Consider the following 26416-nt stretch of genomic DNA (forward strand, 5'->3'; position numbering starts at 1 on the left):
CTTCAACACTCAAGCATCTAAAAAATCTTTCAAATTGTACTCCCAATCAAAGAGTACAGCTTCATCACAAATATCTCGATGATGACACATTGATTCAACACCAGCACGATCAAAGTGTAACTAAACAATAAGTCTTCATCATCCCATGATAAGACTTCTGAAGCATATGCAACATCATTCATACATGGATGGCACTAACTCCTTCAATATATACTGGGAAACCTAAGGTGATTCCGTGAAACTTCATCAACGGGTTTTCTCTACATCACAAGCCCCTGCATGATTGAGGAACTTTCTCTCTTCACCAATCACATACAGTATGAAAACTGCTCATGCTATATACCGCAACAATGTTGACTCACTGACAAAGCCAGATCGTGGTAAAGTTATGCTTTCAGGAGCATTCAGGTTGAACTCTCAGTACACCTTCATCTTACGGACTCTCAACTCATCAACTAGTTCATGAATGTAAAAGGCTCACTGGATGAAGAAGCAAAGTTTATATCTATAATCATGGTTCTAGCCTTTTCGGTCTTTGGAGCAACTTCAACCATGGTATCAGCATCAACAATAATCTCTAGAGGAACACCATCCATGATCTCAGCATCGACAAGGATCTCTGGAGCGTAATCATTCATGGTTTCAGCACCAACAACGGTCTCAGGAGCAACATCCTCAGGGCTTCATCAACTAATCATTCTCTGAAGTGTTACACATGAAGCGGACTTCTCTAATACCAATGATTCATATCAAGATGTACGGACCTGATAACATGCTCACATGAAAGTCTTCCCAAAGCTGGCACGACTGGTGGGCATAATCCAAAGTCTTCTACAAGATGTTCTCATCACCTCTATAAATGAGACACAACACACTCCAGGCCATGGGTTTGCAAAAACGTACTAATGTGTGAGGAATGGGATAATGATTCCTCAACGAAAGATGTTCTTCTATGTCTCTTCTACAACATACCAAAAGGGCGCATCAATCGGACATACGAGCTGAAAGATACGGCATTTACTGTCAGGTCTATGAAATCTGAAATTTTGCACGGGATTACAAGTTATGAAAGTGCATACTTTATTGATTTCCCTAGACATCTCCAAACTTAAGCATTCTGGTTTCATATGATTCCTCCGTCTCTTAGCTTCGAAAGTTGGGGTCAATCATCAGATTCCGACGTCGTATGAGGTTCCTACAGCTTCCTGAGCGTACAACATGCAAACAACAATTTTTAGACGGGATTCATAACTTCCACAGTCCATCGGTGTCCACCAGGTCCTTCCGCTAAATCCTTCATCAAGGTACCTCCAACTTCGACCACCTAGGTCTTTACATCAATTTTTCTACCTGGGTCCTCTATCTAGGTCTCACCAGAAGAAGGGAAAACGAAAGGGAGAGACTTAACAAAATACTGGGGACTGACGGTCCACTTGTCAAGACGATCGATTTCACAATCCAAAACCGATCAATAAATCAAGACCAGAATAAAACCTCACATCTCTCAGAAGTACAAGGTTCAAGATATCATGGAAAGAAAACTAAAGAAAGTCAGCAAAATAAGATTTCTGCTTTTCTTCATCCATCTTCTTCAACACGGCATCACTGGTGGTGAAAGAAGTGTCACCTTCCACCGCTTTCCTTATAGCATTAATCTTTTGACGAAGCCACTTCAGATTGAAGCCAAGTTTTTCAGCTTTCTTCAAGTTGTACTCCCAATCAAAGAGTACATCCCGGGTGACATTATTTCCAGTTTTGATGCGGATATCATTTATAACACGCAATATGGCTTCTACTTGCCTCGTCAAGAAATAACTATGCTCCGGATCCTTGGTAACGGCGATGTGCCCATACATCTTCCATGGTTTCTCGTACAAGCCTGCATATCCAATGGGAACGCTGAATCCGCCAACTAGTTCATGATACGGGAGTGAAGCATCGAACGGAGGATCAAAAGAAACTCCTGCACTTGGATATTCATGCACCACTATAAGGTTCTCAATTACTGGAGCAGCCTCCAGGGCAACAGTTTCTTCAGTATTCTCTACTGGTGTTTCGGTTTCTTCTATCACTGAAGCAGCAACAATCTGAGTTTCCAAGACTTCAATGAAAACCTTATCATGGCCTTGAAGTGCAGAGATGGTTGTCTCTTCATCAATAACTCCAGGGCAGTTTGAGTTATCCTCATTGGTTTCAATATCCTCAACTTCGGTATTTGGCACCTAATACGAAGATTACATGAGGATTAGAGTCATTTAAGCTTGAAAACAAATAAGATCATAAAATACATCATAAAAGCAATCCAACATTATCAAGATTAATCATTATACACTCAAGGCACGAGCAAATAGCATGAAAGTCATGAAAATACGTTTTACGGTAACCTCGTCTGAAGAAACTGTACTCTGCCCTGTACTAAAAGACGAACTGGGAGCAATCTACGATGAATCTGAAGATGGGTTATATACCATTCTCTTCTTATGAATGTCCTATACATCGTCTCAAAATTTCATGACAATCTGATGAACGAGCAAAGATATGTGGCTAAAACATGGAGCAATATGCCATCTGAAAAAGTTCTGAAGGTCTCCTGGAAGTTCACTATTTCGCCTTTTTCAGGCCCTAAACATGCTCAAACTTCAAATATCTTCCTTTAAAAAGCTTGGAAATTTCCTGGGCTTGAAGATACATATGCAAACCGCGAAAATCCGACTTCGGACGAAGACTCTACAACGTTTCTAGTAAAATCTGAAGTCTGAAATTTTCCGGTGACGTATTTCGGTAAAGTTATCCATAAATTCACATGGATTTTCATTCATTCATTCACGAATCAGCGATATCATACTTCTTTGAAGAAATTACAGGAGATATACTTACTAAGGGAGTCTCTAAATCATTTGAAGGCTCGACGATGCCAGAATCTCCGTTGACAACACCGGTATCTCCATTCGGTTCGGGATTTCGGGAATTCTCCATATTCCCATATCCCAAAGAAGAGTGCGCTTCATCAACATGATTCTTATCTACAATGATTTCTTCCTGGATTCATCAACAAAAATTATTATTATTTCATTCAAGGAGATGCCGCGATCACCTGCACGAAAGAGATATTTACATCGACTTCTTCATCGGTATTGGATTCCTGAATTGTTTGTCTGGGAACAAGTTGAAGACCGTCAATCGATGGAGAAAGGGTCTGAAAAGAAATAACAAAACCTTGGTCTCGTGATCCTAATTTCACGGGCAGAAAAAGTTAGGACACAAGGAGCGCTAACAACTCACCAAAGAAACGGCTGGGGACTGCACGTCATTTGCTAACATCCTGTAGTCCTTACTTCTGGGTGCTCCTCCCCGAAGACTTTCTTCCATTTCCGAGGAGTCTACGTTGATCTGAAACCTCACTACATGATCATCCTGTGGTATAGTTGATGAAATAACCAGGAGTACAACTCAGTATGAAGGATCTCTCACCATCACTCAGAGGTCCTAGAAGTACCATTTCTTGAAGTTACACCCGCGGAGATGTCATCCCTGGAAACATCGTCTTTGAAAGTGTCATCATGGGAGTCAGTCATTCTTGCAAATTTGGCTGTGACAGATGCATAACATTCAGCGCATCATTTATACAAAGCGCAGGATTCAGCAAAACGACGAATCATGGAATAAAGATGCTCACATCAGCGTCTGCAAAAATGGTAACTTTCAACTCTTACCTGTTTACGATTCCACTAACAGTACATGAGTTAATACTTCAAATCTTGCTCGTTCCTTCAAACCTGCTAAGACGAGCAAAATTCTGACATGATTTTCACAAAACCGTGAACAACCCACGTAAATTTTACAGTGTGAACATTCACTGGTTTCTCAAAATCTGGACAGACGTCCATTATACGATTGTGAAAACTCACATATAGACATTCTTTCACCATTTATGGTTGTCTACTTTCAAAAAATTTTCGAAATCAAAACATTGATTTTACAAAATATATTTTAACGTGAAACTCACGTAAATTTGAAAAATATATCTATATATTTTTGCTCCCTCGCACGAGCATCTGTCTTTGAAGCGAGAGTATATTTTCAAAGATTTCAGAAAGCTCGAAGATAAAAATTTTCATGAAGGCTCATAAACAAAATTTTATTACTAACAGACGCACGTCTATCAAAAAAAAAACTTTTCACTCGTACGAGCATCCACCTTTGAAACGAGAGTTTATTCCACTATGTGAAATCTCACATATTTAAAATATAAAATTCCGGTTTTCGTGAAAGCTCATAGACGAATTTTATATCATTAGAATCAGGTCTATTTTGTTTGTTCCTTAAACTAACGATCGAACGAGCGTCTATTCATAAAACAAGGATTTCTTTTCATGGGCCCGTCCCGCGAATCCTGACCAACCACGGACTCGTCGTCCAAACCAGCGGTTCAACACCAATTTATGCTCATCAAACGACACTCCAATCATGACATTGAAGCCTTCATTAAGTCGTGGTTTGCTCATGCTCTCTAAATCTGGTAATGTCTCAACTTACGACTAAGTTCAATTACTGGTATTGTTATTTATGGTCGAAAAATCACCATTTAATGCTGACTGAGGAACACAGCTTTTCTCAGTAAGCAGGGGACTTAATGTAGATGGTGGATTTTCGACAAGGGCTAAAATCGTGAACTCATAATTATACGAAGCTCTGATTCAGCAATCAGATGTGAGTATCGAGACACGGGTCTCTCATCGAATTCTCAACGGAGAGTACTTTCTCTCAGAGTACATGTAGATATGTAGTCTCACGACTCGACAACGGCATATCTCATGAATACTTAATACTTTCAGTGATTATTTCTATATAGTATCACGAGATGGACGGCTCCTAGACAACTTGCTCTGCTAGTATAGAGCGATAACATCTTCAAGAACAAACAACGAGTTTACCCTGACTATATAAAGGATATAACTTACCGACAAGCTCATATCGGGATAATTAATGCTCCTAGAAAGCTTGCTCTGCTAGTATAGAGCCACAAAGTTAATTATTCCTAATTAAGATTAATTCTGCCGTGACATTCACTACTGAATTCCCATAATAATCTATTATTGTTCTTATTCCATGGTCGAATCCACGACTGGTCCCATGGAATGGCAATAAATAATTGCTCTGATTCTATGATCGAATCCACGGCTTGATCTCATAGAATAACAATAACTATATTATCTCATTACTCCGATTTCATGATCGAATCCACAACTGGTCTCATAAATGGTAATAGATAAAACTTAATTACTCTGATTCTATGGTCGAATCTACGATCCCATGGAATGGTAATGCTCACTTTATTATTCTGAATTCGTAGTTGAATTCTCAGTTGATCCTATGAATTAATAATAAACATCTTATTACTCAGTTTTGTGAATTATTCTCCACTGAATTCCACAATTAGTAATAAATAATCAACAACCGGGAGTCTGAGCTACCATTAAGTAACCCCGATCCAAATGGTGAAAGTGTGTTCAACGACGATGCACTAACAGTCACCGCACGAACGAGTATTTCAAAATATAACGAAACGATGAACCTATGCAAAATAGGGAAGAAAATAATAAATAATTAAAAATATTGACCAGGGTGCTGGGAGCACGGACACACGACAGACCGACCGTGTCGTGGTCAATCCCATGCCAGTTTTATATTTTTAATGCATTTTTATTATTTTCCATGATTTGATGAAAATCCTCTCATTTTATCAAATCTCCTTCCTCTCGAGGAAACTCCTCGGTTTCATGATATTTTCATAAATTCGTAAAAAATAATATAAAATTAAGAAAAGGAGTGTGGGGCGTGACCATTGGCCAACCGACCAATGCCTTGGTCCCAACCGGCCCCACACCCCACGGTCCCTTATTATTTTTTTATTATTATTATTTCTCTAATTTCATGAAAAAACTCCTTGATTTCATGGTATTTTTCCACAAATCATCAAATAATAACAAAATAAAATAAATTATGAAAACTTGTGGGACCGGGCCTTGGCCGGCCGGCCATGCCCTAGCCGGTCCCACACGCCCCTTTGTTTTATTATTTTATTATTAGTTTTCCTTGAATTCATCAAATTCCTTGATTTCATGGTATTTATCTCAAATTAGGAAAAATTCCCTCAATTCATCAAAAATACACAAAAATTAGGGAAACTCGTGGGACCGGGCCCAAGCCGGCCGACCATGCCTTCCACGGTCCCACACGCCCTTGTTTCTATTATTTTAATATTTTTTGCTTCCATGAACTCATGAAAACTCCTTCAATTCATGGAAACTCCCTAAATTCATCAAATTTCTCAAAATTCATGAATTTTTCATAAAATCATCAAAATATTATAAAATTAAGGAAAAGGCACCACGGGACCGTGGTCACGACCGTCCGACCATGCCTTGACCATGGCGGTCCCACGCCTCCTCATTCCTTATTTTATAATTATTTTTCATCATCTCATGGTGTTTTCCTCAGTTTCGTCGAAACCCTAATTTTGGCATATTTTCTCGAATGAATGCTTAATTGCAGAAAATATCAAAATTCTCAGGACTGGGACTCGGACGCCTTGGGGACACGAGCACGCTATCTTGACCGACCAAGATTGGCTCTTTGGCTCACGGAAGCCGGTCCCATCAATTTTCACAGTTTGACCTAATTTGCACAATTGATCGTATCAGACGGTCACATGACAACCCAGGGCCGGTTTCATGACTCCATGGTCGGTCCCTCGCCTCGTCATAATTAATTAGGTTTTCTCATCTAAGGCTCAGACAAGCATTTTCGAATAAATGATTAAACCAGCATTTAATCATTCTTTCATCAACAAATCGTCAACTCTTCAGGAGTTCTTTGTATTTGCTCACGTGAGCATATGGACACTACATTGTTGATCCACGGTCCCATGTAGTCGCTCCCTCTTTCGTCCCATGGTTAAACTTATGACGAACCATGAACTGATCATCAATTGATCAAATTAGGGTTTCTGAATCCAAGGATCATCATCCCAGATTCCAATCCTAATAATTTCACGACACCTCATGGTCATTAATTTTATTAATTATTCTCGGTTCAACGACCAGTATCCTAATTAATATTTTTGGTACGCTGCCAATAATCCATCAGATGAGCAACACATGCTCAGACGATCAAATATTTAACAATTCATCACATGAGCAACACTTGCTCAGATGATAAATATTTGATCAAACCAAGGAATATTGGTTCAACAATCAATATTCAACGATCCATCGAATGAGCAATACTTGCTCACTTCATCGTAAGAACTATACCTCTGTCTCATGAGATGTTCAATTCATGAGTTTCAGAACATCATGTTCAACTCAGCAACTACATGGACTCATCGTCCCATCAAACCACGAAGTCATCGATTGACTAACAAACCACGAGACGTCAATCATGTCACTTGGGGGGATATCACTTAGGGTTTTGGTCTGGCGGTCTACGACACGTATGTTCAAACACACGATAGCATGTGAGCAAGTCGTGCAATCAGTTGAAGGAATTCATGAGCTAGTGGGTGGAAAATCGACTAAGTCTCCATACTTTGAGCAACTGGTTTCAAACACGATCTCCACTTCCCCACTCCTTGATTCCATCAACTGTCACACTTCATGGAATCATGGTGTCTAAAATTCCAACAATATAAATAAGTGTCTGAATCATGATCGGCATCATCAGTATCAACAGTATCATCAATCTCATGTCTCTCATTGACAACACGAGTTCATCAACTCATCAATTGAGCAACTACTCTCAATTGAACAATTTCAATCATTCAGAGCTTATCATATTCGGAATTTACATACCCATAATCTTTGATTACCATTGATTCCACACATTTCCCAGCTTCCCTCCTACAGATCATCCCATCCTCTCTTGTGACCGAATTTACTCTGGAACGGTCATTGTCTTGGTTTAGGCCGGAGTACTACAGATTGATTTCTCGAATCTAAATCACCCCCTTTGCAGCGGTGCATCTGTGTGAGGTTTAACATTTCGTTCGGTTCGAGGAGTCTCCTCTGTACGGTCGTCTCCTCAATTCCTTAAAAACCAGCAAATCGTTTTTCCCCATCTACACAGTTGATTCTTTATGCACACGATATGTAACTTGATTACGTGCATCTTAAATCGTTTTGTTTTCCATCGCCGCTCTATATCTTCTTTCCAGATAAGTGTACTGAAAAAATAACTCAAATTCATTACAGATAATATTTTTATGATGGGTAATTTTATGAGTTTTCTTTTTCAGGTCTTAGGCAACAAGAATAAGAAACTTGAGTTCATCCCTTTTGGTATAAATCTTCTCCTCCAACAGAATTTGATAGTTGCTACCAAGTCATTTTTGATAATGTTCCAACAACTTCTAAAGAAGATACCAGAAAAACCATCGGGACCAGGAGCACTATCTGGATCCATGTCAAAAATGGCAGCTTTAATCTCCTCCTCTTCTGGAAGTATATGTAATGTTTGCTGATCTTCTTCAATAATAAGTTTTGGTATAAGATCTAGCAAATTTTCTGCTCCACTAATAGGCTGAAATTCAAACTTCTTTTGAAAGTGATCAACCAAAGCTTCAGCTATTTTGTCTTGATCTGCAACTATATTACCCTCAGTGTCTTCAAGCTCACTAATCATGTTTTTGGCATTTCTTATTTTCATTTTAGTATGAAAAAAATTGGTATTAGCTGAACCTTCTTTTATCCACTTGACTCTAGCTTTTTGCCTCATTAGAGTATTGGCTTGAGTTTCTCTACTAGCATGTTCATTTTGATCTTGAACTAAATTAGCAAGAGCATCCTCATCAAATGGATTAGCATCTGAAATTTGAGTTGCCAAATTTACTTTATCTGCAGCTTCCTTAATCTTTACTTGAACATCACCAAAGACTTCCCAGTTCCATGTGTTGAGAACCTTTTTTAACTCCTTCAACTTGTGTAGAAACTGAAAAGCAGGACCCCCTACCACATTTTGAGACCAACAATTTGATACAACTTGCATAAATTCTGGATGATTGAGCCATATTTTTTGGAATTTCCTTGGAGTGTTTTTTGGTTTGGGAATATTAGCACATCCTCCTAACAAAGGTGCATGATCAGAGACAATTATCATGACAATCTTATACCCCCAATCACTATACATCTGCAACCATTTTTGATTAAAAACAACCATGTCTAAATTGCATAAAATTCTCCTGCTTCCATGTTGACAATTAGACCATGAGTATTGTAATCCAGTTTTGGGAGCTTGCACTAACTCACACTGATTTAGACAATCATTAAATTCTAATATTGAATTTCTGTTAGGTACTTTACCACCCACCTTCTCATCTTGAGTGAGTACTGCATTAAAATCACCTAAAATAATCCATGGTTTATTAAGATCACTTATAATCTTCATTTCTGACCACAAAAACCTTCTCTGAATAACTTTGACATGTGTATGAACACCAGACACCAACACATCACCAACACTTACAGTTAACATCTGACTAGAAACTGAAATAACTTGAGGCTGTTGTATACCTTTGTTCCAGAATAACCGAATATTTCCTTTCATACCAGGACTAGAGTTATGTATGACCATTTTTTTCCAAATATTTCAAATAAGATGTTGAAAGTTTAAAAATAAAATTTTATCATGAACTCCAGGTCTTTTCAAACTTTCCTTTAACCCTAAGGATCATTATTTATTACTTTTATTGCGAACAAACCTACGTTCCTAAAAGTATTTGCAAAGTTCATGCTTTGAAAGTAAATTCGGGTTTTCATGAAATCTAATAAACAAAAAACTTTTCTACTGCAACTAGACCATGTCTATGCAAAATTTTATGTATCTCTTCCATATTAAGGACTTTTACTCGTTTCCTAAGCTAACGAACGAACGAGAGCATTTTGGCGTTTTCTAAAAATCCTTCATAAATCCTACACATGCTTGCAACTATGGGGTTTCGTCTTGTGAACAATTCATGAATCATGAAACACACAGCAAAAAAAAATTTGCACGGACTTACCTGTCGGCGCAGGCCGGAAATCTGCCGGACGGTGATCAGACGGCGGCGGTGCTGGAGCTGGTGTGAAAATTTTTCCTCCTCCCTGCTGCTCGAGCATACAATAAAGAGAAGATATGCTCAGTTGATCAACAATAAAAAAAGAATTAAGGTTATTTATCTTTTATATTACTTTTATTACCAAAACCTAATACGCATGGGTTTTCTTTTTTGGACTTGGGCCCGCAAACGCTAAACCGACCAAAAGTGGGATTTTTGATCAACCAAATCGACAACAGCTCACCTCTTCATGTTCACAAAATAACATTTTCTCATGCCTTTAGGATCCGCATTTGAACATTTGCTCGTATGTGACATCATTACGGCAAATCGTGGATTCTGACAAAACCTTTGTAGACTGAGTTCAACCACTGATCTCATCGACTGAAAATCACCATTTAATGCATACTGCGAAACATGACTATCCCTCACTACGCATGAGACTTAATGTTGATGGTGGATTTTCAATAAAGGGCAAAACCGTAAAATTATAATACATGTTTCTGACACGGATTTCGGGAATGCAACCATTCATATTTTACGAAGCCACGACGAGTATGTCTTTCGAGAAGCCTCCACTAGTTGAGCGTTCGATCCCTGACATTTCATCGTGACCTCTATGCAGAATAACACAATTGGGCGGTTCTCCGTAGATCGAGATCTTAACGCCTTCAGGATATCGGTGACACTCACTGTTCCCTCACTGCAGGAGAGAGACCCACCTCCAAATAAAAGAATAGTTGCGCGGTGGACGCCTTCAGGACGTCGTCGACACTCACCGTTCCCTGACTATGTGGAGAGACCGTGTATAGATTCAGGCGGTTCTCCGTAGATTGAGAGCACTAATGCCTTCAGGTCTTAGATTCAGGCGGTTCCCTGACTATGCACCCGTTGGATGGATATGACGCCTTAACTGGCTAATATCTTTCCTACGATAGATTAATTCTGCCGTGACATTTACCACTGAATTCCCAGAATAATCTATTATTGCTCCTATTCCATGGTCGAATCCACGGCCTGATCCCATGGAATGATAATAACCATTGCTCCGATTCCATGGTCGAATCCACGTCCTGATCCCATGGAATGGCAATAATAATTGTTCCAATTCTATGATCGAATCCACGACGAAGATCTCATAGTGTATTATCTCATTACTCTGATTGCACGAATCTCATGGAATGGTAATAGATAACTTTATTACTCCGACTCTATGGTCGAATCCACGATCCCATGGAATGATAATGCTTGTTTTATTATTCTGAGTTCATGGTCGAATCCATAGTTGAACCTATGAATTGATAATAAATAACTACTTAATATATTACTTCATTTCATGAATTATTCTCCACTGAATTTTATGAATTAGTAATAAATACTCAACAACCGGGCATCTGGACCATCACTGAGTAAGCCCCACAGAAATGGTGCAAGTGTACTCGACAATGATGCACGACTAAGCACCCGGATGCACAAACGAGCATCCAAAAATGTGGACAGATGAGGAATCCTACGCAAAAATGGAGAAAACAACAAATAATAAATAAAATAATAAGAGGCGCCTAGAGGTCGGGCCTACCGGCCGATCGGACATGCCCTAGCCGTGGCCGGTCCCATGCCTCTTATATTATTTTGCCCTATTTTGTTATTTTCATGAACTCATGAAAAACTCCTTCAATTTAGCAACTTTCCTTGTTTGTGCAAAGCTCATGAGTTCTCCATAATTTCATGGATTCATGAAAAATAATATTATAAAATAGGTAAAGGTGTGCGGGACCGGGAAAACCTAGCCGGCCGGCCATGCTCAAGTCGTGGCCGGTCCCACACCTCACAATCCCTAGCTCATGAAACTCCTTGGTTTGAGCTAAATTCATGATTCCTTCATATTTTCTCAAATTTTGCTCGAATCATGAAAAACCAAAAGCCAACATGGTCACATGACCGACTAGCCTCTCACGGAAATTTTAAATGTTAAAATACTTTTATTTTAATATTTACAAAATATTGATCAATTGAGCATAAATGCTCATTCCAACAAAAATCAAGAATTTCAGCCAAGAAGAAACTCTTCTGAAAATTCACAATGTTGCTCGAATGCACGTCAGGAAATACTGAAACTCTCAGTACTGGGACATGGATTCCATGGACACGTGCATGCCTTAGTGACCGACCAGATTCATCCCTAGGGCTTGCACAAATCCGGTCCTACAGGATTTCATAATTCTGACCTAATTTGTTCAATTGCTCATACTGGGCCCAAATTCTCTCCAACTAACCTGGGGATTTGCTCAATCGAGCACCAGCTGGTCCCACACCCCTAAGGGCCGGTTTCATGCCTTCTTGGTCGGTCCCTCTGTAGATGGTGGATTTTCGATAAGGGCTAAAATAGTAAACTCATAATTATACGAAGCTCTGATCCAACAATCAGACGTGAGTATTGAGACACGGGTCTCTCATCGAATTCTCAACGGAGAGTACTTTCTCTCAGAGTACATGTAGATATGTAGTCTCACGACTGCACAATGGCATATCTCATGAATACTGAACACTTTCAATGATTATTTCTATATAGTATCACGAGATGGACGGCTCCTAGACCGCTTGCTCTGCTAGTATAGAGCGATAACGTCTTCAGGAACAAACAACGAGTTTACCCTGACTATATAAAGGATATGACTTACCGACAAGCTCATATCGGGATAATTAATGCTCCTAGACAGCTTGCTCTGCTAGTATAAAGCCACAAAGTTAATTATTCCTAATTAAGATTAATTCTGCCGTGACATTCACTACTGAATTCCCAGAATAATCTATTATTGCTCCTATTCCATGGTCGAATCCATGACTGGTACCATGGAATGGCAATAACAATTGCTCCTATTCCATGGTCGAATCCACGACTGGTCCCATGGAATGGCAATAAACAGTTGTTCTGATTCTATGATTGAATTCACGGCTTGATCTCATAGAATAACAATAACTATATAATCTCATTACTCCGATTTCATGATGGAATCCACAACTGGTCTCATAAATGGTAATAGATAAACCTTAATTACTCTGATTATATGGTCGAATGTACGATCCCATGGAATGGTAATGCTCACTTTATTATTCTGAATTCGTAGTCGAATCCTCAGCTGATCCTATGAATTAATAATAAACATCTTATTACTCAGTTTTGTGAATTATTCTCCACTGAATTCCACAATTAGTAATAAATAATCAACAACCGAGCGTCTGAGCTACCTCTAAGTAAGCCCCGATTCAAATGGTGAAGGTGTATTCAACGATGATACACTAACAGTCACCGCACGAACGAGTATTTCAAAAATACAACGAAACGAAACCTATGCAAAATAGAGAAGAAAATAATAAATAATTAAAAATATTGACCAGGGTGCTGGGAGCACGGACACACGACGACTGACCGTGTCGTGGTCAATCCCACGCCAGTTTTATATTTTTAATGCATTTTTATTATTTTCCATGATTTGATGAAAATTCTCTCATTTTATCAAATCTCCTTCGCCTTGAGGAAACTCCTCGGTTTCGTGGTACTTCCATAAATCCATAAAAAATAATATAAAATTAAGGAAAGGAGTGTGGGGTGTGACCATTGGTCAACCGTCCATGCCTTGGTCCCAACCGGCCCCGTACCCAGGGTTCTTTATTATTTTATTATTATTATTATTTCTCTAATTTCATGAAAACACTCCTTGATTTCATGGTATTTTTGCACAAATCATCAAATAATACTAAAATAAAATAAATTATGAAAACTTGTGGGACCGGGCCTTGGCCGGCCGTCCATGCCCTAGCCGGTCCCACACGCCCCTTTGTTTTATTATTTTATTATTAGTTTTCCTTGAATTCATCAAATTCCTTGATTTCATGGTATTTCTCTCAAATTAGGAAAAATTCCCTCAAATCATCAAAATACCTAAAAATATTAAAAAATTAGGAAAACTAGTGGGACCGGGCCCTAGCCGGCCGGCCATGCCTTCCACGGTCCCACACGCCCTTGTTTTATTATTTTAATATTTTTGCTTCCTTGAACTCATGAAAACTCCTTCAAATCATGGAAACTCCCAAAATTCATCAAATTTCTCAAAATTCATGAATTTTTCATAAAATCATTATAAAATTAGGGAAACTCGTGGGACCGGGCCCTAACCGTCCGGCCATGCCTTCCATGGTCCCACACGCCCTTTTTTTATTATTTTAATATTTTTTGCTTCCTTGAACTCATGAAAACTCCTTCAATTCATGGAAACTCCCAAAATTCATCAAATTTCTCAAAATTCATGAATTTTTCATAAAATCATCAAAATATTATAAAATTAAGGAAAAGGCACCATGGGACCGTGGTCGCGGCCGGCCGACCATGCCTTGACCACGGAGTCCCACGCCTCCTCATTCCTTATTTTATAATTATTTTTCATCATCTCACGGTGTTTTCCTCAGTTTCGTCGAAACCCTAATTTTGGCATATTTTCTCGAATGGATGCTCAATTGCACGCCAGAAAATATCAAAATTCTCAGGACTGAGACGCGGACGCCTTGGGGACACGAGCACGCTGCAAATAATCCATCAGACGAGCAACACATGCTCAGACGATCAAATATTCAACAATTCATCACATGAGCAACACTTGCTCAGATGACAAATATTTGTTCAAACCAATGAATATTGGTTCAACAATCAATATTCAACGATCCACCGAATAAGCAATACTTGCTCACTTCATCGTAAGAACTATACCTCTGTCTCATGACATGTTCAATTCACGAGTTTCAGAACATCATGTTCAACTCAACGACTACATGGACTCATCTTCCCATAAAACCACGAAGTCATCAATTGACTAACAAACTACGAGACGTCAATCGTGTCACTTGGGGGATATCACTTAGGGTTTTGGTCTGGCGGTCTACGACACGTGTGTTCAAACACATGATGGAATGTGATCAAGTCGTGCAATCAGTTGGAGGAATTCACGAGGTAGTGGGTGGAAAATCGACCAAGTCTCCACACGTTGAGCAACTGGTTTCAAACACGATCTCCACTTCCCCACTCCTTGATTCCATCAACTGTCACACTTCATGGAATCATGGTGTCTACAATTCCAGTAATATAAATAAGTCTCTGAATCATGATTGAATCATCAGCATCAACATTATCATCAATCTCACGTCTCATCGACAACACGAGATCATCAACTCATCAATTGAGCAACTACTCTCAATTGAGCAATTTCAATCATTCAGAGCTTATCATATTCAAAATTCACATACCCACAATCTTTGATTACCATTGATTCCACACATTTCCCAGCTTCCCTCCCACAGATCAACCCATCCTCTCTTGTGACCGAATTTACTCTGGAACGGTCATTGTCTTGATTTAGGCCGGAGTACTACAGATTGATCTCTCGAATCTAAAGCAACCCCTTTGCAGCGGTGCATCTGTGTGAGGTTTAACATTTCGCTCGGTTCGAGGAGTCTCCTCTGTACGGTCGTCTCCTCAATTCCTTAAAAACCAGCAAATCGTTTTTCCCCATCTACAGATTGGCGACCACAGTGGGAGATAATTCTCTCGGTTGCAATCTCAATTCGGTAGGATGGTCGGTCTTAGGTATGGTTCAGTTACCAATCCGGGTTCAACACCCAACTCTAACATTGCAAGTCCTAGTGGTACTCCCAGCAAGTACTACTCCTATTAACGTTGCAGGCTCTAGTGGTAGCTCTAACACCACTCCTCCGGCCAGCAAGATCACGTCACATGTTACTATCACTCTTCCAAGCACTGGTGCTCCAGAGATCCCCCTGCAAGTGACGACACTGGCGCCATCAACAATCCACTCTTCGGTTGGTCTCCTGAAGAAACAAGAGGAAATCAGCTTGATCTCATGAAGGTTCAGACTGACGTGGCTGCAACACAGAAAGAGTTGTATGCTTATCTCAAAACTCTCACAAACAATTTTGTGTCTGAACGAACTCAGCCTCAGCGCGAAAAAGGAGAAGCTAAAGAAACATCTTCAACTGCTGATCCTAAAATCTCTCCAATCCATGTTGTACAAGATGAAGAATTCGGCAAAGCTGCAGATGACTCTACAGCAAAGGAACTTGCAGGCGTGATCGCTCGTGAGGACCTGGAACGCTTCATGGAGGATCGAGGAAAAGACAAAGCATCATCTATTCATAGTTATCAACCTTCATACCATGTTTCTACGCAAATAATTTCTTTCCCGAAGGGCTACACTCCCCCAACGTTCGCACTATATAACGGAACATGGAGCGCTCGAGAACACGTCTCTCGATCCCTAGAGACACTAGGAGAGCATGAACAAAACAAAATGATCCCAATCTACAGATCCTTTCTCTGCGACTCCAGACTCTCTCAGAACTTCATGAAGCAGCCAAACGATCAGCGACTACTACACCTGCTTTGCTGAGCAAAGTCTACAAGGTCGAGGAACCTCGGAGCAGCCGACGCCTGATCAACAAACAATACAATGTCCAACCTTCCATGAACGTTATTGCTCAAGTAAAAGGAAAGCTCCTGCTCAAACATGAAACATCCAACACCTCATCCTACAAAAGCATTAAGAAAGGATAACCAATCTTACACAAACCTCGATCCGGCATTAACGAACGGGGAGATGATCGGACATACTCAAACTTATCATGAACCAGTGATCGAGTTACTAGAAGTCTGGGTTCAAGATGGTGCAATCAAATCGCTGCTCATCATAGAGAGCCAACTGAAGAAAAATGAAGAAACCCAGGTATTGTCACCTTCATAGATTCATCAAATCATCCAACAAGTAACTGCAATATTTTGAAGCAAATTTTCAAAGAGAAGGTTGATCCACAATAGCTTCAATGAGGGACTGAAGAAGTACACAAGAGTCCTCTCCCAATCAGAAGCTTTACACTCTCTCTGAACAACCTATCAAAGAGGCAGTTCAATCCCGGTCGAACGTGAATTGCTCTATCTGTCGAAGGCACGAAGGAGAGACATGTACACAGCACTGAACACATCATGTCAAGAAGTCCATTCCGAAAATACTTCTTGAGTCTCCATCCACGGACCAAGAGGTGTACGAGTGGGGACTGCTTACCACAGTCAATCTCAGAAGAAACGAATAGGGAAGAACGGTGATCGATGCTGACACCGCCATCAACAGCATTCCACTGAAAACCATCGGATACACATGCATCACTCAACAAGAAGATACTCATCCTCCATCTCAATCAGAGACCTTGAAGGAGCGCTCGGAAATACTTATGGCTACATCATTCTCAAAGTGAACATAAGTTCAACCTGGACAGAAACCAAGTTTCACATAATCAGGAAGATCCAGGATATGCCACGTCCTTCAGAAGAGCGTGGATCCACGCTGAAAAGATGGGTACTTACAAAGCGCCTTTGGTTGCATCTCTCCAACAAAGAAAGTTTTGATCCAGAAGATTTGACGGACATTCCATCATCAGAGCACTTGGACGAATTTCGAACTTTGACGAGATTGAAGCAAGAACCTGCAAAAGATGCATAGACATTCATCAAGAGGTTCCACACTCAGGCAAGTCTCATTCCTCCTGTGTCTACGTCATTTATTTCCTCACATGCTATGTATCATGGGGAATTAATTCTGCTAGCAACTCTGCAAGACGTTATGAGTGGTAACTTCACCGCATTAGTATTTTACCAAGTGGTTGAATATGACATTTCTTTGAATCGATCACTGAGACGTTCATTGCTGAGATGATGTTCAAACATGGAAAAGAACACTTTGGGAGTTTCCACATAGCCTTGCAGGAGCGTCCATGTGTGCCACAAAATTATAAAGCTCTGAATTCTGCACAAGTATTGAATCCCACTGCTGCAACGAAAGGAATGTTGAATCAACAGAAGAAAGTCGGGGCACAGACGATCAAACCTAAGACATGCTCAAGGGGTATGACGCTTCAACGCTCAATCATTTAATAAGCCTTCAAAATTGTACTCCCAATCAAAGAGTACACCTTCGATAATGGCGCCTCTGACTTCAACACAAATATCTCGACACTGATTCAACACCAGCACGGCACTACATTCGATAAGTCTTCATTATCTCATTATAATACTTCTGAAGCAGATGCAACATCATTCACACATGAATGTTAACAACTCCTTCCACATACACTGGAAAACCTGCAGTGATTCCGTGAAACTTTATCGACGGGACTTCTCTACATCACAAAACCCTACATGACTGAGGAACTTGTTCCCTTCACCGATCTAGAACGGATATTTCTGCTGCTATCTTCCACAAAAACGTGGATTCACTTACAAATCCGCTTCACGATACAGTCATGCTTTCAAGAGCACTCAAGTTGAACTCCCAGTATACCGGATTCTCAACTCACTAACTAGTTCGTGAACGTAAAAGGCTCACTGGATGAAGGAACAAAAATTATATCTATAATTATAGTTCTAGCCTTTTCGGTCTTTAGAGCAACTTCAACCATGGTATCAACATCAACAATAATCTCTAGAGGAACACCATCAATGATCTTAGCATCGACAAGGATATCTGGAGCATAATAATTCATGGTCTCAGCATGACAAGGCTCCATCAACTAACCATTCTCTGAAGTATTGCTCGAGGAAACGGACTTCTTGAAGCACTAATGATTCATATCAAGGCGTGTAGACATGAAATATGCTCACATGAAAGTCTTTCTGAAGATTTCACGATGGGCGGGCACAACACCAAAGTCTTCTACAAGATGTTCTCATCACCTCTACAAATGAGATACAACATACTTCAGCAAATGGGTTTACAAAAACGTACCAACGAGTGAGGAATGAGACGATACTTCCTCAACAAAAGATGTTCGTCTACGTCTCTTATACAACCTACCAAAAGGGTGCATCAATCGGACGTACGATCTGAAAGATGTGTCCTTTACCGTCAGGTCTACGAAATCTGAAAATTTTGTACGGGATTAAAAATTACAAATGTGCACGCTTCGTTGGATGACCTCTACAACTCCAAATTGAGTGATTATTGTCCCATGGGATAATTCAGTCTCTTAGATTCAAAAGTATGGGTCAAGCATCAAATTCCGACGTCGTATGAGGTTCCTACATCTTCCAGAGCGTACAATATGCAAGCAGCAATTCTTAGACGGTATTCATGACTTCCACAGTCGATCGGTGTCCACTAGGTCTTTCCACTAAGTACTTCATCAAGGTACCTCCAACTTCGACCATCTAGGTCTTTACATCAATTTTTCTACCTGGGTCCTCTATCCAAGTCTTGCCAGAAGAAGAGAAAACGAAGAGGAGAGATCTAACCAAAATACTGGGGACTGACGATCCACTGATCATGACGACCAGTTTCACAGTCCAAGACTCGTGGCACCAGACTCTCATATGCTAATAATTCATCATAAAAGTAATGCTACCATCGCGACATGAAACCGTGGTCAGTACATCATCCCCTCTCAAGAGCAACCTCAGCTATGGTCCCATGACTAGAGTTTCAGAAGCGATGTTTCTACGACTGACAGAAGCAAGATGGCACTGCAAGCACCATGATCATGTATCAATCAAGGGGTCCTGATCTCAAACGATTCAACGACATTAAAATCCTTCACCAACCGTTCAAGACACAAGCGAATGGTCTAAGAACACAACATGAGTGTTTTACAGCATGCTCGGCTGAGATGATTTTACACATTCCTGTACAAACCGACGAGCTGGGAGAAATTGGTGAAGAATCGAGGGATGGGACATATACCATTCTCTTCCTATGAAGGTCCTCTACAACATATCCAAAATTCAAAACAATTGGAGAAACGAGCAAAGAGTTGTGGCCAAAACATTGGACCACATGCCAGCTGAAAATTTTCTGAAGGTCTCCTCGAAGTTTACTGTTTCGTCGATTTTACATCCTAAACATGCTCGGAACTCAAAAGGATTCTTTTCGAAAGTTTGGAAATTTCCTGGGCATGAGGATACATGGGTCGACCGCGAAAATCCGACATCGGACGAAGATTCTACAACAATTTCAACGAAGACCTAACTTCTGAATTTTCTGATGACGAAATTCTTCATTCATCCAATCAGGAGCTACACCATCAACACAAAGCCGAACTTCATCTTCAGCCGATAGTCTCACTTGCTGAAGTCGGCGGTGCTTCTGCTAATGAGGGACGACTCTCGGATGATCGAGAGACATACAATATGTCAGCTTCCAGTGTCTCTGAAAGGTTGATTTTCCTCAGTATGAGCATCCGCAGAAGTCTTCATCTTTGACTTGATATTTTTGGAGCGCTCCACGGAAGATCCTGAAAAGTGGCTGTAACCAGAAGTCACCACTATCTGAGGTGCAAGGCATGGAGTGATGGATATACCAATAACAAACACGCAACAAAAATGGTAATCCTCAACTCTTACTTATTTACGGTTTCAAGAACCTAGTGATAATAACGTAAAAACCTCGAAAAACTTGCTCGCTTCTTCAAACTTGCGAAGATGAGCAAAATTCATTATTTAAAGTCAACACCTGACTTTGCGTAAAACTATGAATAATTCACATAACCTTTCATGTGAACATTCGCTGATTTTCTATATGTGTGCATACACTATAAAATCGCAAAACTCATACATACATTATTTCATCACGTATACAATTGCTTACTTTCAGCAACTGCTCAAAAATCATGACTTGATTTTCATAAATCCGTGAACAACCCACGTAAATTTTTACTATGTGAACACTCACTGATCTTCAAAAATTGTACAGACGTCCATTATACAATTGTGAAAACTCACATATAAACATTATTTCACCATGTATAATTGTCTACTTTCAACAGTTGTTCAAAATCAAAACATTGATTTTACAAAATATATATATTCAACGTGAAACTCACGTAAATTTGAAAAATATATCTATATATTTTTGCTCCCTCGCACGAGCATCTGTCTTTGAAGCGAGAGTATATTTTCAAAGATTTCCGAAAACTCGAAGATAAATTTTTTCATGAAGGCTCATAAACAAAATTTTATTACTAACAGACACAAGTCTATCAAAAAAAAAAAAAAAAACTTTTCTCTCGTACGAGCATCCACCTTTGAAACGAGAGTTTATTCCACTTTGTGAAATCTCACATATTTAAAATATAAAATTCTGGTTTTCGTGAAAGCTCATAGACGAATTTTATATCATTAGACTCATATCTATTTCGTTTGTTCCTTAAACTAACGAATGGACGAGCGTCTATTCATAAAACAAGGATTTGTCTTCATGGGCCCATCCCGCGAATCCTAAAACGACCAAGGTCTTATCGTCCAAATCAGTGGTTCAACGCCAATCTATGCTCATCAGACGATTATGATCTATCATGCCACTGGGATCTTCATTCAAGTCATGGTATGCTCATACTATCGAAATCCGGTAACGTCTTAACTTACGACTAAGTTCAATTACTGGTATTGTTATTTATGGCCGGAAAATCAACATTTAATGCTGACTGAGGAACACAACTTTCCTCAGTAAGCAGGGGACTTAATGTAGATGGTGGATTTTCGATAAGGGCTAAAATCGTAAACTCATAATTATACGAAGCTCTGGTCCAGCAATCAGACGTGAGTATTGAGACATGGGTCTCTCATCGAATTCTCAACGGAGAGTACTTTCTCTCAAAGTACATGTAGATATGTAGTCTCACGACTGGACAACGGCATATATCATGAATACTGAACACTTTCAGTGATTATTTCTATATAGTATCACGAGATGGACGGCTCCTAGACAGCTTGCTCTGCTAGTATAGAGCGATAACGTCTTCAGGAACAAACAACGAGTTTACCCTGACTATATAAAGGATATGAATTACCGACAAGCTCATATCGGGATAATTAATGCTCCTAGACAGCTTGCTCTGCTAGTATAGAGCCACAAAGTTAATTATTCCTAATTAAGATTAATTCTGCCATGGCATTCACTACTAAATTCCCAGAATAATCTATTATTGCTCCTATTCCATGGTCGAATCCACGACTGGTCCCATGGAATGGCAATAACAATTGGTCCCATTGAATGGAAATAAACAATTGTTCTGATTCTATGATCGAATTCACAGCTTGATCTCATAGAATAACAATAACTATATTATCTCATTACTCCGGTTTCATGATTGAATCCACAACTGGTCTCATAAATGGTAATAGATAAAACTTAATTACTCAGATTCTATGGTCGAATCTACGATCCCATGGAATGGTAATGCTCACTTTATTATTCTGAATTCGTAGTTGAATCCTCAGCTGATCCTATGAATTAATAATAAACATCTTATTACTCAGTTTTGTGAATTATTCTCCACTGAATTCCACAATTAGTAATAAATAATCAACAACCGAGCGTCTGAGCTACCTCTAAGTAAGCCCCGATTCAAATGGTGAAGGTGTATTCAACGATGATACACTAACAGTCACCGCACGAACGAGTATTTCAAAAATACAATGAAACGATGAACCTATGCAAAATAGAGAAGAAAATAATAAATAATTAAAAATATTGACCAGGGTGCTGGGAGCACGGACACACGACCGACCGACCGTATCGTGGTCAATCCCACGCCAGTTTTATATTTTTAATGCATTTTTATTATTTTCCATTATTTGATGAAAATTCTCTCATTTTATCAAATCTCCTTCGTCTTGAGGAAACTTCTCGGTTTCATGGTACTTCCATTAATCCATAAAAAATAATATAAAGTTAAGGAAAGGAGTGTGGGGCGTGACCATTGGCCAACCGACCATGCCTTGGTCCAAACCGGCCCCACACCCACGATTCTTTATTATTTTATTATTATTATTATTATTTCTCTAATTTCATGAAAAAACTCCTTGATTTCATGGTATTTTTGCACAAATCATCAAATAATAATAAAATAAAATAAATTATGAAAACTTGTGGGACCGGGCCTTGGTCGGTGGGCCATGCCCTAGCCGGTCCCACACGCCCCTTTGTTTTATTATTTTATTATTAGTTTTCCTTGAATTCATCAAATTCCTTGATTTCATTTTGATTTCATGGTATTTCTCACAAATTAGGAAAAATTCCCTCAAATCATCAAAATACCTAAAAATATTAAAAAATTAGGAAAACTCGTGGGATCGGGCCCTAGCCAGCCGGTCATGCCTTCCACGGTCCCACACGCCCTTGTTTTTTATTATTTTAATATTTTTTGCTTCCTTGAACTCATGAAAACTCCTTCAATTCATGGAAACTCCCAAAATTCATCAAATTTCTCAAAATTCATGAATTTTTCATAAAATCATTATAAAATTAGGGAAACTCGTGGGACCGGTCCTTAGCCGTCCGGCCATGCCTTCCACGGTCCCACACGCCCTTGTTTTATTATTTTAATATTTTTTGCTTCCTTGAACTCATGAAAACTCCTTCAATTCATGGAAACTCCCAAAATTCATCAAATTTCTCAAAATTCATGAATTTTTCTTAAAATCATCAAAATATTATAAAATTAAAAAAAAATGCACCACGGGACCGTGGTCGCGGCCGGCCGACCATGCCTTGACCACGGCGGTCCCACGCCTCCTCATTCCTTATTTTATAATTATTTTTCATCATCTCATGGTGTTTTCCTCAGTTTCGTCGAAACCCTAATTTTGGCATATTTTCTCGAATGGATGCTCAATTGCACGCCAGAAAATATCAAAATTCTCAGGACTGAGACACGGGGGCCTTGGGGACACGAGCACGTTATCTTGACCGACCAAGATTGGCTCTATGGCTCACGGAAGCCGGTCCCATCAATTTTCACAGTTTTGACCTAATTTGCACAATTGCTCGTATTAGGTCCAAAACTCTCCCAAACACTTTGGATTTTCATGAAGTGATCGTCATGCGGTCACGGGATAACCCAGGGCCGGTTTCATGACTCCATGGTCGGTCCCTCGCCTTGTCATAATTAATTAGGTTTTCTCACCTAAGGCTCAGACGAGCATTTTCGAATAAATGATTAAACCAGCATTTAATCATTCTTTCACCAACAAATCGTCAACTCTTCAGGAGTTCTTCGTATTTTCTCACGAGAGCATATGGACACTACATGGCTGATCCACGGTCTATGTAATCACTCCCTCCTTCGTCCAATGGTTGAAATTCTGACGAACCATAAATTGATCATCAATTGATCAAATTAGGGTTTCTGAATCCAAGGATCATCATTTCAGATTCTAACCTTAATAATATTATGACGACCTCATGGTCATTAATTTTATTAATTATGCTCGGTTCAATGACTAATATTCTAATTACTATTTTTGGTACGCTGCCAATAATCCATTAGACGAGCAACACATGCTCAGACGATCATATATTCAACAATTCATCACATGAGCAACACTTGCTCAGATGATAAATATTTGTTCAAACCAAGGAATATTGGTTCAACAATCAATATTCAACGATCCACCGAATGAGCAATACTTGCTCACTTCATCGTAAGAACTATACCTCTGTCTCATGACATGTTCAATTCACGAGTTTCAGAACATCATGTTCAACTCAACGACTACATGGACTCATCGTCCCATCAAACCACGAAGTCATCAATTGACTAATAAACCACGAGACGTCAATCGTGTCACTTGGGGGATATCACTTAGGGTTTTGGTCTGGCGGTCTACGACACGTGTGTTCAAATACACGATGGAATGTGAGAAAGTCGTGCAATCAGTTGAAGGAATTCGCGAGGTAGTGGGTGGAAAATCGACCAAGTCTCCACACGTTGAGCAACTGGTTTCAAACACGATCTCCACTTCCCCACTCATTGATTCCATCAACTGTCACACTTCATGGAATCATGGTGTCTACAATTCCAGTAATATAAATAAGTCTATGAATCATGATTGAATCATCGGCATCAACAATATCATCAATCTCACGTCTCATCGACAACACGAGATCATCAACTCATCAATTGAGCAACTACTCTCAATTGAGCAATTTCAATCATTCAGAGCTTATCATATTCAGAATTCACACACCCACAATCTTTGATTACCATTGATTCCACACATTTCCAAGCTTCCCTCCTACAGATCAACCCATCCTCTCTTGTGACCGAATTTACTCTGGAACGGTCATTGTCTTGATTTAGGCCGGAGTACTACAGATTGATCTCTCGAATCTAAAGCACCCCCTTTGCAGCGGTGCATCTGTGTGAGGTTTAACATTTCGCTCGCTTCGAGGAGTCTCCTATGTACGGTCGTCTCCTCAATTCCTTAAAAACCAGCAAATCGTTTTTCCCCATCTACACCCTCACTTCTCCATGAATTAGGTTTTATCACCTAACGCTCAATTGAGCAACTATTTCTCAATACATGATGAAACCGGCATTTTGTCATTATTCCTTCACCAACAGTCCAACTGAGGACCCTGGTGCGTTCTTACTTGAGCACTTGGGCATCACATGGATGTCCATAATCTCATGTGGTCGGTCTCTCCCTTACTCATAACCAATTTTCAGCAATTCGTCAATTGATGAAGGATTGATCAAAAATTAGGGTTTCGAACAAACACTCCACGAATTACCATTCTTAGCAAGTTCAAACACTAAATTATATTGATCCAACAATCAACATCTGAATTAATTATATGTAATCTACCAATATTTTAATTAATATTTTATTGGGTCACGTCACCAGTCAATAATTCGTCGAATTGAGCAATACTTGCTCAGTTGCTCGAATATTGATCCCACTATCAATATTCAGTAATTTATCAGTAATTCGTTGAATTGAGCAATACTTGCTCAGTTGCTCGAATATTGATCCCATTATCAATATTCGGTAATTTATCAGTAATTCGTCGAATCGAGCAATACTTGCTCAGTTGCTCGAATAACCCACATATATTCAGTTACTCATCAATATTCAACAACTCGTCGAAGTTACAATATTTGCTCAGACGAGCAACATTAACATATATTCATGAATCGCTGAGCATTTGTCAAAAGTGCTCGATTTAACAAAACATATACTCATTGTATGATCAGTCAACAACTGACTAACTAAGACATGTTTGTCATACAGACTCCACGATTCTTGAGACATCAATCACGTCACAAATGGGGGGATATCACTTAGGGTTTTGGTCTGGAAGTCTACGGCACGTGGATTCATCCACGACGAGAAATGTGCATAAGTCGTGCAAACGGTTGAAGGAGTTAGCAAAGTAGTGGGTGCATGATCAGTCAAGTCTCCACACGACATATAACTGACTTTAACAC

At 39.6% G+C, this 26416-nt stretch overlaps 1 protein-coding gene across 1 annotated transcript; it reads right to left on the bottom strand.

Moving 5' to 3' along the window:
- Positions 1-8292: 8292 nt before the first annotated feature.
- LOC113355377 lies at positions 8293-9630 on the bottom strand. Its single transcript, XM_026598227.1, has one exon. The coding sequence runs from the start codon at positions 9628-9630 to the stop codon at positions 8293-8295; it is 1338 nt and encodes a 445-aa protein (XP_026454012.1).
- Between the last annotated feature and the right edge of the window lie 16786 nt (positions 9631-26416).

The sequence above is a fragment of the Papaver somniferum genome, chromosome 1 (assembly GCF_003573695.1).
Source record: "Papaver somniferum cultivar HN1 chromosome 1, ASM357369v1, whole genome shotgun sequence".
Lineage (NCBI taxonomy): Eukaryota > Viridiplantae > Streptophyta > Magnoliopsida > Ranunculales > Papaveraceae > Papaver > Papaver somniferum.

Bases quoted from the DNA above. Each gene is read 5' to 3' on its own strand.
- LOC113355377 (XM_026598227.1), bottom strand. From the start codon at position 9,630: ATGGTCATACATAACTCTAGTCCTGGTATGAAAGGAAATATTCGGTTA.